Genomic DNA, 16,283 nt, shown 5'->3' with positions numbered 1-16,283 from the left:
TCACTGCCCTTTTTACTACCTTGTACTTGAAGCCCATCTCAAATGTGCTCCAGGGCAGCTTTAGTTACTCCCTAGTACTAAGGCACCATGACACACCTGTGCCCGCTGAAGCCCATTCATTATCTTTTTTTTTTTTTGACAGGCAGAGTGGACAGTGAGAGAGAGAGAGAGAGAGAGAGACAAAGGTCTTCCTTTACCGTTGGTTCACCCTCCAATGGCCGCTGCGGCCGGCACACCACGCTGATCCGAAGCCAGGAGCCAGGTGTTTCTCCTGGTCTCCTATGTGGGTGCAGGGCCCAAGCACTTGGGGCATCCTCCACTGCACTCCCGGGCCATAGCAGAGAGCTGGACTGGAAGAGGAGCAACCAGGACAGAATCTGGCGCCCCGACTGGGACTAGAACCTGGGGTGCCGGTGCTGCAGGTGGAGGATTAGCCTAGTGAGCTGCGGCACCAGCCTCATTATCTATTGCACACCTGCCACATGGAGAGCACTATTCTAGGTGCTAAAGATATGGTGAACAGTCAAAACAGAAAAACACGGCCGGCGCCGCGGCTCACTAGGCTAATCCTCCGCCTTGCGGCGCCAGCACACCGGGTTCTAGTCCCGGTCGGGGCGCCGGATTCTGTCCCGGTTGCCCCTCTTCCAGGCCAGCTCTCTGCTGTGGCCAGGGAGTGCAGTGGAGGATGGCCCAAGTGCTTGGGCCCTGCACCCCATGGGAGACCAGGATAAGTACCTGGCTCTTGCCATCGGATCAGCACGGTGCGCCAGCTGCAGCGCACCAGCTGCGGCGGCCATTGGAGAGTGAACCAACGGCAAAGGAAGACCTTTCTCTCTCTCTCTCTCTCTGTCCACTCTGCCTGTCAAAAAATAAAAAAATAAAAAAACACACAGAAAAACACACCCATGCCCTTTTGGAGCTTAATTCTGGTGCAGAGACAAAGAATGAAGTCTGAGTTGGTGCTGAAGTGCTACAGAGAACACTGAAACACAGCAGGACAGCAGTGCACACCTGTAGTGTGTTGGCAGCGATTTTACATAGGGCGGTCAATGGAAGACTTGACTGAAGTTCTATGGGAACACGAACTGAAGTCTGAACAGAGACATCACAGTGATATCAAGGAAACACAGGGTATGGGTCTGGAATCCAGGAGTTTCTATGGACAGAGAAGTGGAGCTAATGAGCAACCAGAAACTCAAGCTGAGGTGCGAGCAACTAAACCAGGTGAAAATCCATGGATGTCGTGTCCTCGAAGTCTGTGTAAGGTTTCCTGTTGCTGCTCGAACAATGACCACAAGCTTAGAGCCACAACACGATGTCTTGCGGCTCTGGAGCAATCCCACTTGGGACTACCATCAGGCGTTGGCAGGCTGAGTTCCTTCCTGGAGGCTCCAAGTTCCACTTGGCCTTTTCCCAGGTTCAAAAAGCTACCCTCATTCCTGGGCCCAAGGCCTCCTTCTCCATCTTCAAAGACAGCAGCATCTGACATCTGCCAAGAAAGTCTCCTTATGCCCACTTGGGACCCATGCCCACTTGGCATATCCCATTCAGGATACCTCCCCAACCCATCTCAACACCCTTAATTTACTCACATCCACAATCTGCTGTTACCACAGAGTACTAGTCAAAGGTTGCAAGGTTTACAACATGGACACCATCTGGCAGGGGGACGTTATTCTGCAAATGAACAGCAAAGATATGAAAACACTTCAAAGAGGGGGTGATCAACCATGTCATATGCTCTCAGACAAAGCTGTGAGGATTGACCGTTTGATTAACCGCCATGGGGACTTCAGTGTTCTATTGGGAAGGTCCCATGGAATCAAAAACTTTCACTAGAGTGTGCTCAAGAGGGAAGTACAGAGCCTAAGTAACTGACATTTGGGTTCTGCTCTAATGAGGCACAGGGAAAGGGGACAGTAACTGAAAAGCAGACTGTGGGGTCAGACAAGAATTTTAATACAGAAGAAACAAGAGCATGTTACAGGCTGATAGGGATGATCTGGTAAAGGGCAAAGTTAATGAACAGGACAATGAAGGTTGGCGAAACCTGGGCCCTCTGAACAGGCAAAGGATGGCATCCACAACACAAACAGAACAGCTTGCCTCAATCAGGGCAAGACAATCGGTCTAACAGTAGAGGACAGACACTGCCAGCAGAGACACAGGTGGGTAAGAGGACATTAGAGTAAATGAGATTTTACTTCTAAGCTATTTTAAAAAAGAAAAAGCCTTAAGCAGAGTGATGGGGAAGGTATTATCTAAGATTCTCCAAGAAGACTGAATAGATGGTAGGAAGTCTACATGGTCATGACTTTTAAAAAGAGATAGAATCGATGAGTCCAGCTGCATTAAGTGCAGAACAGAGCAAAGAATCTAACCAAAAATGAAGTTTAACTAGGCAAGCATAATGAAGAGACAGGCCAAGGCAGTTTGCTCTGTATTACCACAATGGATTACAGAATCTGAGTAAAGGAAATGCAGAGGTGAAAATCAGGTGACAGGCTATTTGTGTCTCTCTCCCCCCATCTAGTCCTCCAAAGTGTGACCAGTGTCCCCTCTTAATTCCTAGTACCTGGGGCCGGTGTTGTGGCGTGGCAGATGAAGTGGAGCCTGCATCCCACATGAGTACCAGTTTGAGTCCCAGCTGCTCTACTTTCAATCCAGCTCCCTAACATGCCTGAGGAAGCAGTGGAGGATGGACCAAGTGCTTGGTCCCTCCACCCACGTGGGAGACCTAAGAGAAGCTGGCTCCAGCCAGCCCTGCCCTGGCCATTGCAGTCATTTGGGGCATGAACCAGAGAACAGAGGATCTCTGTCTCTCTTTCAAATAAAATAAATAAATTTTTTAAAAATTCTTAGTATCTTAGCACATAATTTAAAAAATCTGGATGCTTATAGATTATTAAAAGATAATTCCCCACTCCCAAATTCTGTAATATATAAAGTTGCTACTTCCCCATTACTTTTTTTAAAATAGCTCAATTTTTTTTAAAGATTTATTTATTTTTTGAAAGTCATAGTTACACAGAGAAAGGAGAGGCAGAGAGAGGTCTTCCATCTGATGGTTCACTCCCTAGCTGGCCGCAAGGGCCAGAGCTGCACCAATCCGAAGCCAGGAGCTTCTTCCGGGTCTCCCACACGGGTGCAGAGGCCCAAGGATTTGGGCCATCTTCTACTTTCTCGGGCCATAGCAGAGAGCTGGATCGGAAGAGGAGCAGCCGGGACTAGAACTGGCGCCCATATGGGATGCCAGTGCTTCAGGCCAAGGCATTAACCCACTGTGCCACAGCACCCCCCCCCCCTTTTATTAAGATTTCAAGTAAAAAGTTTCAAACCTGTGGTATAAACAGACCCTTCAGAATGAGACAAGATGCTGAATTCCTACGTTGTGTCCAAAAACTGACCTGAAAATGTACCATATGTATCCCAATTATGAAGTCCGCCCTTACCGAAGTCTGGATAGCATGAAATCTTTGAACTTCCCAACTTCTGATCATTTCACCTCCCTGCAGTAAATTACTAGAAAGGGCCTTGCAGGGCCAAAACAGGCCTTGAGAACAGTCAGCAGAAAGAGGGCAACAGACATAAATGAAACTCTGCTTTCTAAGCAGACATAAATTAAACTCAATTTGGGATGGAGGGAAAAATGCACAGACAAAGAGCGTGTAAAATATGTTTTATTGTTCTTTAAAAGGGTTCAGGGTTTGGTTTTAAATCAGGCAGCACACCGTTCATCAGTCTGACGTCTCTCCTACCATGTCAGACTGGCTTCAGCTAGCAATGCTTCATTAAATCCAAAAGAAAAACTTGTTTCAATTTTGAAGGAAAAAAATCCAGTTTTGAGAACAATTAACATTAGTCTGTAATTTAAAACAAAATGAGGGCTTATATTTCATGTTGCTTTATACACTCTTCTCCTCACACAGAACCAGGAATGTTAGTTTTCCTAACCCAGGCAGGCACTGATACTGATGGACACTGCACACGCGTGTACACACACACACACACACACACACACCTTCCCCCCAAACAACATAATCTATAGCATGGCAAAGGGAAAAGGTCTGCTATCATATTGATCAAAACCCCTGGAGTCAACAGTCTATCTGAACTTAGAGGATACGCTATTTTGATCTTGAGTCTACATTAAAGGCATCTATTTATCATGTTCTGAAATAAAGAACTTTGGATAGTACCATCATTTTTTTTCTTAAAATTCTAGAAATAATTTCAAAAAGCATGATTTTGTTTTGTTTTTTGGGGGATGGAAGAGGAGAGAATTTAGATTTTCATTTAGCTAAATATCAAAACAACTCCGGCAAAAGGAAATAGGCAATTCACATAGCCGGCCAACATCTGAGGTATCATCAGTGTGAGACAAGGTCCCAGTCCATTCCTACTGGCCGAGCCAATGCTAATAAAATGGGAAGCTTATGGCTCTGCACAGCAAATTCCAGCAGGACAAGATGACTCTAAGCTTGTATTCAGAGCCTTGGAAGCAGGGCATTAATAAGCATGTAGTATTTCAGCAAAAAGAGTACAGGAACACCTGACAGTGCCCTTCCACCTGCTTTATCAATGCAGCCCAGTCACAGCTGCCTTCTACAAAGAAGCAGAAAGCCTTTCTAGATAAGTACACTGAACCCAGCAAAAAATCTGCACAAATGCTATTATATACCATTTCCCAAACAACACAGGCCCTCTGCTACTCACTGGGCTGTTCCATGTCTCCAACATGGCCTGTGGACACATACTCACTAGGCATTGCTGGTTTTGGAAAACCTAGTAAAGTAACAAGGCAATCAGTGGTTTTACTGAACTGTACATATAGGTGGCAATTTGGAAAAACACCTACCACAGGCATTTCTCAAGCCTAAAATACTGTGACCTTGCTATTGCTCCTTTGACCATTTCTGAAATTTCAGAGTACAAGTAATCCTAAAATAAAAAACTTAAACTACCAGCACTCTCTGACATCAGACGATCGGAGGAGTGCTACAGCCAGCATTCTACAGGTGCACAAAGTGTGCCAACTCTCAGCCTGCACACCGTCCTCAGTGAAGACCTGGAGTCTCCTTTTCAGAAAACAAGTTTCTGGGATACCCACTTAGCTTCATTGGGTGGGAAAGAGAGGAACTCAATTCTCAGCTAAGTTTTTTGAGAGACTCCTTCCTCTTAAATGCCATTTTCCCACCAATTTACCAAAACAAAAATCCAAACAAAACGAGTTGGCTACTTTGCCTCATGTTAGATAGGGTTTTGAGGAAAAGAAATGAACATGAACACCCAGCATCTGTAAAGACAACAAACCATCTGGATCATTTTTTATATATATGCCACTGCTTTCTTTTTGGTTTTTGGTTTTTTCCCTAAAAGTGCCCAGGTGGGCTTAAGGCTGCCAGACTGCACACACATCTACAGCAATAAGGGATTCTCCTAGTTCATCTACAACTTGTATCAGGGGAAAATGAGGGGAACAGGAGATAGGAGAGAAGGGGGGAAAATACACCTCTTTTCCCCCCAGAAACATCCCACCATGGGAGACCTATGTGCCAAGCATAATGGAAGAGTGTGCACTCCCCAGACAGATGGTGCTGCACAGGCTAATGTTCTGCTGGCTTTCCTTAGAGACCTATTTTGAAAAGTTAAAAAAGGTAATTCTGAAAACACTCAATCCTGGTAGAAATTAAAACTCCAAAACTAGGAGCAAAATCATCCTTCACTAAATTAATCCCTTTCATCTTTGTCTTTCTTTTCTTAAACATTTTATTCATGTTATAGAGGGACTTCTTTTTTGTTTGCTTTTTTTTTTCAATCATTAGAACGGTGGTAGAGTACTGAATCCATCACTATTTTGATGACACAGGTAAGATTCCAGATTCACATTTCCAGGTACCAAGAGTTCCCTCTAAATGCCACAATTAAGTCAGCCTTCGTTTACATTTCTTTCTACTGAACACAGCAATGCCCATTGGTATCTCTGAAGCGTAACCGCATCTTAGGTCGGTATTTCTCCAAGTAAAGCAGTTGTTTGGAATTGAACGCTCCCCTTCTTTTTCTGAAAATACAAGAATGGCAAACTTTATCATGTTACAAAAGGGGGTGGGGTCTGTCCAACTCACAGAAATGCATTATTTATGGCCTAAGGCCTTTTTAACTACCTCCACCCAGTGAAAAACCAACATATTTCCCACATCACATTACTTCTTAAAGAGCTAAGTTTTAGCATAAACTTTCTGAGCCTTCCTGGAAGGAACAAATTTTCTTTGCAGAGTCTCATTATAGTCTACTTAATAAAGATCAAAATAGTTGATATCATCCAGAGACATCTGACTACATTTGGACAAATTGGATTAATATGTTCCTCAGATAAGAATTGGTAGCAACTATATATGATGCTAAAAGATGTATTAAGCTGAAGTAACAGGTTCAAGAACATAGATGGCAATTCTTGAAATATGTTCTTCTTAGACCTCCTAAAATACACTGTGTACCCTTTCTCACAGTCTTTTTTTTTTTAAGGGTTGAAACGACAAGGGCAAGAAAATAATTACCAAAGATGCTATTTCAGACCAATATCAAGATTCTGCCTGGGAACTATCATCTTGATTTTGTGCCTGAACAGATCAGTTAAGAGTATCAGGTGATTAACTACTCCTAACTGCTCCTCTATACCATCTGCTTGCCTCTTGGTCAAAGATTTGCATTTGAAAGCAGACACTGGATCAATGAGTCTCTTCATTTTCAAGATTCCCAGATATCCAAATTATATATTGCATATCTCCTACAACATTCAAATTTTATAAACAAATTAGAAATTTTGAAATCTGGTAGGAAGCCAGCCAGTAGCAGTGAATCTATCCCTTGTTCTAAATCTTTGCAATTTTTTATATCTTCAATCAAGTAATATTTAAGTCAAAGACAACAAATTATTCCATGCAACATAACTCCTTCCTCACAGATGATGCTGCTCTATGTGGTTCTGAACAGAAAATGTCATACTTACTGTCTTATAAACTGTACTGCATCTTCATACTTCATTCCACATTCAATCAAAGCAAGTGCAACCAGCACAGGTGCCCTGTGGAAAGAAATCCATCTGTGAATATCCACAAGAATTAAAGGATTTTTTTATAAAGAAAAACCTAACATTACATATTATCAAAACAAAGCTTGAGGTTTACTTTTCCTGTATACTACAGTATCTGATACTTTCCTATACATAGTAAAACTGTCTATCATTATGGCATTTATAATAACATCTATTTTTAGTAAAACACAAAATTCTAAACCTATAGTAAGTGATCTTTATTCTTTAAAATAGTCATCTCAAATTTTCTCATCGTTTTCATCAGAAATTTGCCACTGGAATTTAGCCATTATCACAGTAAAATAAACAGCTAAGTGTATGATCAATTTCTAGGGTCCCAAAGGTTTCATTACAAATCAGTGTCAATACTTCATCAAATGCTAAAAAGGTGCTACAGCTCTTCAACACCATTTTGATGACAGCAGAGCACCAAAGAATTAGTCATCAGAAACAGTTCTCTCTATATTAAAAAAAGAAAGAAAGAAAGAAAGAAAAAAAATCCCATTACAGGGCACCAACTTTGTAGTATTTAACTAGGATAGCTACTAACTCTAAAACCACACCAAGTCAAAGTCATACAATCATCTTTAGCCTTCCAGATAAGGACTGAATCTTGTAACCTATGAAGAGACAACCACACTAAACTATAATAAAGGAAATCAGCAAATAAAAGGCTAGGCAGAGAGAACAGCCTGAGTCACCTCCACCTTGAGGCAACAGCAGTCATCACCAAAGTTCAAGTTCTGCGTCCAAGTGCACATCATAAGTTGGCATGTAATCTGCTGTTAATTAGAGTGCTGCAACAGCATTCCAAGCAATGCTCAAAAGGAAAGATTTTTGTTGTTGCTGTTGTTTTAAGGTTTCATTCATTTATTTGAAAAGTAGAGTGAGAAAGAGAAGGAGAGACACAGAAAGTGAGATCTTCCATTCACTGGGTCACTCCCCCAATGGTCACGACAGTTAGTTCTGTGCCAGGCGGGAGTCAGGAATTTCATCCTGGTCTTCCACATAGGTGATAGGGACCCCAGTACTTGGGCCAGGTGCATTAGCAGGAAGCTGGATGAAAAGTGGAGCAGCCAGGACTCAAACCAGCAAGCACTTCAATGTGGGATGTATCAGCTGTCACAAGCAGCAGCTTAAACCAGTGCAACACAGCGCTGTCAGACTCAGGGAAATGTTTTCAAGTCAAAGTCAATTCCTGTTGTCCAACATCTTTCAAAAGTTTAAAGTTCAACCATTTGCTCTCCACCTACTAACTTCTCATTCATCTTAGTTCAAAATTAACCACATACAGATTCTTTAATCTCCAAAGTGATTTTAATCTTGTTGCCCATTTGAGTGTACTAAACTTCTGATTACCGAAACTTTTGATTTGTTCCTTTGAATAAAGGAAAAAAGAAAACCACTCACTAAATTAAAATGAAATACAAAAGTCTATCCTGAGAAATCATTATCCCAGCTTTTGTTCTCACTTCTTGTCTTTTCAGGTAATTTAATATTTTATTATCTACTACAACACAAATTTCTACCAAAGTGAAACTTTTAACTGACTGACTGACTTAGGCATGGTAATGAACCCAGACAAATCAACCTTACCTTCCCAATCCTGCAACACAATGCACTGCAACACAGCAACCTGGCTCTTCCCGAAATTTGTTTTTTAACAGGTTTAGCCAATCATCTACTATTTGATTAGGGGGTGGAGCTCCATCATCAAATGGCCAATCCTGTAAAGAAATGATGGTCTTTTACATTAAATTGATATTTTCTCCAGGATTAACATCCTAATTCAGAAGAGCCACACACAGAACATAAGGCATGCCTAGCTGAACTAACTATACCAAAAATACTTTTCTTTAAAGATTTATTTTATATATTAGGAAGGCAGAGTAAGATAGGGAGCCAGGAACTCCATCCGTGTCTCTCATATGGGTGGCAGGAGTACAAACACTTGGGCCATCATCTACTGCTTTCTCAGGCACATTTCCAGAGAGCTGGATCAGAAGTGAAACATCTGGGATGTCAACTGGCATTCAGATACGGGATGCTGGCATTGCAGGTGGCGGCTCGCCCCACTGTACCACATACCAGCCCCTAAAATTATCTTTATTTTTTAAGATTTATTTGTTATTTATTTGAAAGGCAGAGTCAGAGAGAAAGAGGGAGGGAGGGAGGAAGAGACAGAAAGAGACTTTCCATCTGCTGGTTCACTCCCCAAAAGGCTCCGATGGCCAGGGCTGAGCCAGGCCAAAGCCAGGAGCCAGGAGCTTCATCCAGGTCTCCCACAAGTGTGCAGGGGCCAATGGTTTTGGACCATCCTCTGCTGCTTTCCCAGGAGTATTAGCAGGGAGCTGGATCGGAAATGGAGCAGCCAGGACTCAAACCATATGAGATGCCTGCATTACAGGCACCATCTTAACCTGTTACATCACGATGTCGGAACCCCCTAAATTTATCTTATGCAAAGTACTTTTTCTGGGTCATAAAGAGTTCATTAAGAGGCAGTGGTCTCCCAAATATTACACCTGAACAAACTAATAATTAGACATAAGAACAAAAAATACAATTAAACCTAAGACCAAGGAAGAAAAGACAAAACACATGTCGACATATTTAAAGTCCACTCTGGCAAAGTGCATCATCTGCTGTCTCACTGGTCTCTACAAATATTTTTGAGGACTATTCCTCAGATGACTCTAAGTTATGACATCACTTCTCTAGGGAAAGGCTCTGATAAGAAATCTCCAATAGTTAATAAATCATAACAAAAACACACTAATCTTTGTGCTTATTTTTAAAAAAAAAAGCAGCTAGCAAAGTTTTTAAGGTATACATATCCCATTTAACAAGAAGAGTATGAAATGATAGGGTCCTGAGCAAATGAACACCACTTTCTCAAGAATTCCTTTTTGTATTCATCAGTTTAGGTCATCTTTCAATCAAGACTAGCTTACACAGACTTCACCATATAGACGGGGGCTTATCCTCCTTACCACCTACCAAGAGGTCCTAAGGAACCAACACAAATGGGCAAGATTCACATTTCATATTTCCTCACTCTCCTTCCATCTACCCTTTAAGAACAGAAATGCAAAAACACTGCTGGGAATTTTTTTAAAACATAAGGCTATTTTAATGAAACTGGGAAGGACAATTTAAGAGACTAGAGAAGAAAAAAAGCAATGTGACAGAGCACTAAATTGATTCTCCACTTATTATTAGCAACACTAGAACACTTCGTGTAGTCCATTAGCCACAACAGCACATTGTTTGCATTGTCAACATGCCCCATAATTAAAAGGCTGTCAGTGTTATGTCACTATAGAGTTTAACAGTAAATAGCAGTAAAACCAGTAACCCCGTCTAGTTTTCCCCACCCAACAATAAACCTTTCCCTTAACTCCAGTTAAAAAAAAAAAAAAGTAACCATCTTAGTTGAGAGTTTCCCTCCTCTAACACTTCCTGAAGTGAACCTAGCTAACAAACAGTAATAAAAAGCATGCTTCACTTACTCATAAGTAGTTTCTTAAAAAAAAAAAAAACAAAAAAACACACACACACAGAAAACACTAATCATTTAGAAACATCAACCTTAAACTGACACAAATAAAACCACTATTAGTCTATTCCAATGTGCCTTTGATTTGCAAGAGTATTCAAAAAGGACTGAAAGGTCTTATTTGAGGGATATGCTCCTAAGGGAAATGGTCCAAACCCTGCTCACCTAGAAAAAGTAAATTAACTCTATCTTAAGATATCTGTTTGGTGCAGCAGTTAAGACACCACTTGGGATATCCACATTTCCTATCTCATTGCCTAAGTTCAGGTCTTATCTCCACTTCCAATTCCAGCAACCTGCCAATGCACACCCTGGGAGGAAGTGGGTGATGGTTCAGATTCAAACAGCTGGGTCCCTGCCACCACCTGGGAGACCAGGATTGAGTTCCCAGCTCAAGTTCCTAGCTTTGGGCACTTGGGATGTAAACAAGCATTTAAAGACTAATCTGTCTTTCAAATAAATAAACAAAAAAGAACTAAGTTACCTAAGGGGAAACTTGTGTCTAGAAAAAGGAAATTCCAAGCTTAATATTCAATATCTTTGTTTTTTCCAGGCTTAAGTTAGACTTTTAATTTTATCTGATCACAGGTATTTAAAACAAAAACCTAAATGTAAAGCTCTTGCAATAAATCTTAGGCTTATTAAACTAGTTCAAGTTCTTTACTTCATTTCTATTCTATGAAAACGTCTGCTAAAATTACTGATTCAAACAGACTATGCTCAATCCATTCAAACAGACTATGGTCAATCCAAAGTCATTTTCTTACCCTACCATCTGTCAAAACAAGCTGATTTCTCAACTATCCTTTGAAGAACATACTCAATACAGGGAAATGAACTTACATTCAGCTTAATTTAAGAATTTCAAGTTTTGTTTTCATTTTTTTTCTAAACACAAGGCTGCCATTGAACAAATGTTTATACTTATCTCCAGTAATTTCCAACCAGCTATTTAGAAAGGGGAATGCAAATTATCATCATACCATACTATTAAAACATTTTTTACATGTATTTATCTGAAAGGCAGAAAGAGCAAGGGGAAAGAGACAGAGACCACATACAGAGACAGAGAGAGAGACAGAGAGAGATAGAGAGATCGTCTATCTACTAGTTCTCTCCCTAAATGCCCATGAACAGCTGGGGCTGGGCTGGACCAAAGGATGAGGCTTGGAATTCAATCCAGGCCACCATTCACTGCTTCCCAGGCACATCAGCAGGAAGCTGGATCAGAAGAGGAGCAGTCCGGACTTGAACGGCACTCTGATACAGGGTGCAGCTGTCCCAAGCAACGGCTTAACCCAGTGCCCCGCAGATTCATTTATTTGAAAGGCAGAGTTAGAGAGAGAGAGGGAGAGAGATGGAATGTGGGAAGGAGGGAGAAGAGGGAGAGAGGGAAGGAGAAAGGGAGAGAGGGGGTAAGGGGAAGAAAGGGAGGGAGGAGAGATAGAGATCTCTCATTTGCTGGTTACTCCCCAAATGGCCCTAATAGCTGGAGCTGGGCCAGTCTGAAGCCAGCAGCCAAGCCAGGAGCTTTCTCTCGATCTCCCACATGGATGCAGGGGCCCAGGCACTTGGGCCATCCCCCACTGCCTTCCCAGGTACATTAGCAGGGAGCTGGATCAGAAGTGGAGTAGCCAGGACCCAAACCAGCACCCATATGGGACGGCAGCCTCACAGAGGCAGCTTAACCTGCTATGCCGCAGTGCTGATCTCCACAATGCCCTATTAAAACATTTTTTAAAACCATGGCTGACTATTTAGCTTTTGTGTTTTCACCAAAATGAAGGTGAAGATTTACAAATCAAGTCTGACATAATTGTCTTACCAATAGGCTATTTATTCCCCTTGTATAAACTGCCTTTCCAACAAATGACCAACGTAATAAAGACTACAGTTCTACCCCCTCAATCAGTAGGGAGCGAGGACTGGGTATATGGCACAGTAGGTTAAGCTGTAATGTCAGCACCCTATATCAGCAACGGTTCTAGTTCCCTTCCAGCTCCCTGCTAAACCACCTGGGAAAGCAGTGGAGGATGGCCCAAACACCTGGGCCTGATACCCATGGGAGAGACTCATATGGAGTTCTCAGGTTCCTGGCTTCAGTCTAGCCCAGTCCTGGCTGTTGCAACCACTTGGGGAATGAATCTGTAGAAGCAAGATCTGTCTCTGCTCCTTCCTCTTTCTCTGAAGGTATAAAATCTAACTAATCTGAGGCTCCTGTTTTCTGTAATGAAACAGTATATTTAAGCTGATGAAGAGGAATTTAATTTATAATAATCCCAAACACTTTTGTGCTCTAATTATGAAAAAACTTAATCACACAAAACCTCCTCAGTAACCTACCAAAAAACACCCGCACCTATGCTGATTACTCTAGAGCAAGATGCCTTCTTCCTCTCCTTATTCCCCTCTCCCACCTTACCGACCCCTACAAGTCATCCATAAAATCTTATACTTGGAAAGTGGCAAGGAGTATTTCTATTTGTGACTTAAGAATATCAAATGAAAATTACTTCCAGCTATGTTCAAACTAGTAGCCTAGAAACAAAATGTAAACAAACATTAACTTCATAAACACAAATGCAGACCTCTTTTTTTAATTTTTTTTTAAGATTTACTCTATTTATTTTGAAGGTAGTTATACAGTAGGGTGGGGGAGAGAAAGAGATCTTTGATTCACTGGCTCATTCCCCAGATGGCTACAATGGACATGGCTGGGCCAGAACGAAGCCAGGAGCTAGGAGTTTCATCCAGGTCTCTCACATGGGTGACAGGTGCCCGAGCACTTGGGCCACCCTCCGCTGCTTTCCTAGACACATCAGCAGGGAGCTGGATCGAAAGTGGAGCAGCTAGGACTAGAACCAGCACCATATGGGATGCTGGCATTGCAGGCAGCAACCCAAACTCTTGATACAATGCTGCCCCACACCCCTAATTTTTGTTTATTTTCACAGAGACACACAGACAGACAGACAGAGATGTTCTATCTACCGGTATACTTCCCAAATGCCAATAACAGCCAAGGCTGGGCCAGGCCACAGCCAGGAGCCTGGAACTCCATTCAGGGTTCCCAGGTAGTGGGGTAGGGACCCAACTATTTGAGCCATCACTGCTACCTTCCTAGGGTCCACATTAGCAGTAAGCTGTAAACTATCAGGAGTCCAACCAGGAACTCCAATATAGTATGCAGGTATCCCAAGCAGCTTTTTAAAAATGTATTTATTAATTACTTTGAAAGGCAGAGGAACAGACAGGGAGAGACAGACAGAGATCATCCATCCACTGGTTCATTCCCCAAATGGCCACAACAGCCAGGACTGGGCTAGGCTGAAGCTAGGACCAGGAACTCCATCCTGGTCTTGAACATGGGTGCAGCCCAAGTACTTAGGCCATTTTCTGCCTTCTCAGGCACATTAGCAGGAAGCTGGATATGAAGAACAGCAGGGACTTAATTCAGCACTCTGATATGGGATGCCAGCATCATAAACCATAGCTCAACCCACTACCATCACAATGCCAGCCCCTTCAAGTAGCATATAAACTGCTTCACTGTGCCAAACACCTGCCCTGAGATTTTCATGTTCTTGAAATAAATGTGTATTATACTTTACTTCTTATTTGTTAAAAATACTCTGCATTTGTAGATTTTTAAGGGCATAAATAACAAAACTGCCAATGTAATAATCCAAAGGAATCAAAAGATTGTTCTCAATACTGTATCTCCTATCATAAGCTTAAAAAGGCAAAACTACTCAAGTGACCCAGTATAAATATCTAGGTTTGAAAGGTCCATTTGTAGTGAAAAATTAAAACACTACACACTCACTAGAACGTGGATTCCTTCTTTTTCAACTGGAGCTTTATCATATGTGGCATCACACACTCGAACCAAAGTTGTCACTCCATACTTCTTAAGTTCCTTTAAAAAAAAAAAAAAAAAAAACCTGTAAGTGAACTTGCTTTTGGACACTGCAACCAAAGCTTTAAATGTAGTATTATAAATTTAAACAATAAGATATTGTTCCCAGACAATGATCAGAATCATTCTCATTGTGCAAACATATACAACAGACACTCTGCCCTCTCAGTGGGAATACAAGCCTCTTCTTTCTCAACAGCAACTTGGTAGCCTAACACAAAACCTTCAAAAATTCATACATTTGACCTAGAAATTGTATTTGGAGGAATCTATACAAAGGAAAATGCTAAGGATATAAATGAAGATTTAAGTAGTAATACATTCACCACAGACGGTTTGGAATGGTGAAAAAGCAGAACATTAATAGTTCAAAAACATCACTTCTAGGCCTTTTGGCCAAGATCAAGTGTAACAGCTCAAAAGCAAGAGAATGGTTCAAGGAAGTATGGTACGTGCATACAGTGAATTATGTAACAGCTATGAAAATAACACCAAGGAGGATGGGAAAGATTTAGGAAATATATAGTGTGATCCTAACTCTATATTCATATATGGAAAGGGAAGTCTAGAAAGTAGATATTAATAGTTAAGTTTTAAATTGTCTTTTAGTTTATCTGTATCTTGTAATGTTTATGTAATAAGCACACTGCATTTTTTAATTTAAAGAAATAAAATTTTGAAATTAAGGCAAAAGTAGTACTGTATTAAAAAAGCAGTTAATGCATAATTATAGCCAGAGCCTTGCTCCTTTAGAACCCTCCCTTCGGTGACTGCCTCACCCAATGACTACCTATCTCCAAGGGACTACCAAGAGCTTTCTATAGTTGCAGGACAGTGGCCTCTGCCACAGTTGGAGTCCATGGCCAAGGAATCCACAGGCTGAAAATAGTATCATGTAATTCAGTCAGGCTTCAAAGTGACTTACAATCTGAGGGCACACAGGCCTGGCGTTAACTTGTACACTGTGTATACAAAGTTTTAAGAAGCTCAGGGAAACAATAAACACACACAAGCAGGAATGGTGCTATCCTACAAGTGTCCATCATCCAGTTACCTAAACAGGAAAGTTGTTTTAATTGTTAAAGGACTCTTCACAGAAAGGCCTTACTATAACACAGACTCAAGGAAGTTGGAAGTATTATATTAAATTAGAAATTTTAAAAATGATTTTCAAAATACAGATAAAATCCATTACAATAAACTCCATAGTTGTTCTTCAAAAGGTTGAGATGGAATTTTTTTATGGTGTTTGTGATCTTAGCAAGTCAAAACCTCTTTTGGTTTCAGTTTTGCTATCTGCAAAATGAGAATCCTTAGGAGATTATCTAGCTTTCAGTCCACTCCAGAAATACATCAACAAAAACCACATTTAGACTGAACAACCTGGGAATGATTAAGAAGTTTACATTCAAATACTTGCTGAATTAACCAGAGATATCTCTACTATCAATTAAAAAAAAAGTAAAGCTCTAACACAAAAAAGTTATCTGTAACACCTTTCCTTCTCCTTAGTTTCTGGGCTCCTATATATGATAACTACTGTTGCTAAATATTTTGGGCGTGGTTTTCAAAGTGTTGGCACCTTTGAGGTATTAATAAAGGTTTTAGTGAGACAAACTACCAAATGGTTCTGAATCTCCACTTTCTCATATGTAACAAGGAAATAGTAATAGCATCTGTCCGTCCTTCATGAGGTTTGTGTATCTGTGACC

At 41.2% G+C, this 16,283-nt stretch overlaps 1 protein-coding gene across 2 annotated transcripts in view; it reads right to left on the bottom strand.

Moving 5' to 3' along the window:
* Window positions 1–3,662: 3,662 nt before the first annotated feature.
* The window catches only part of PTP4A2 (protein tyrosine phosphatase 4A2), a 30,719-nt gene continuing 18,098 nt past the window's right edge, over window positions 3,663–16,283 (bottom strand). For both annotated transcript variants that reach the window (XM_051832147.3, XM_051832148.3), the window contains exons 3-6: window positions 14,479–14,571; window positions 8,690–8,820; window positions 7,010–7,084; window positions 3,663–6,061 (exon numbers count right to left, since the gene is read on the bottom strand). In XM_051832147.3, the coding sequence (XP_051688107.1) occupies window positions 5,953–6,061; window positions 7,010–7,084; window positions 8,690–8,820; window positions 14,479–14,571 (408 nt within the window). In that variant the 3' untranslated portion in view covers window positions 3,663–5,952. The remainder of the gene's footprint in view (window positions 6,062–7,009; window positions 7,085–8,689; window positions 8,821–14,478; window positions 14,572–16,283) is intronic.

The sequence above is a fragment of the Oryctolagus cuniculus genome, chromosome 7 (genome assembly GCF_051225735.1).
Source record: "Oryctolagus cuniculus isolate XC-2025 breed Fujian yellow rabbit chromosome 7, ASM5122573v1, whole genome shotgun sequence".
NCBI classification, from domain to species: Eukaryota; Metazoa; Chordata; class Mammalia; order Lagomorpha; family Leporidae; genus Oryctolagus; species Oryctolagus cuniculus.
The sequence above is the reverse complement of the archived record's forward strand: the minus strand, read 5'-3'. Positions and strand labels throughout refer to the sequence as shown.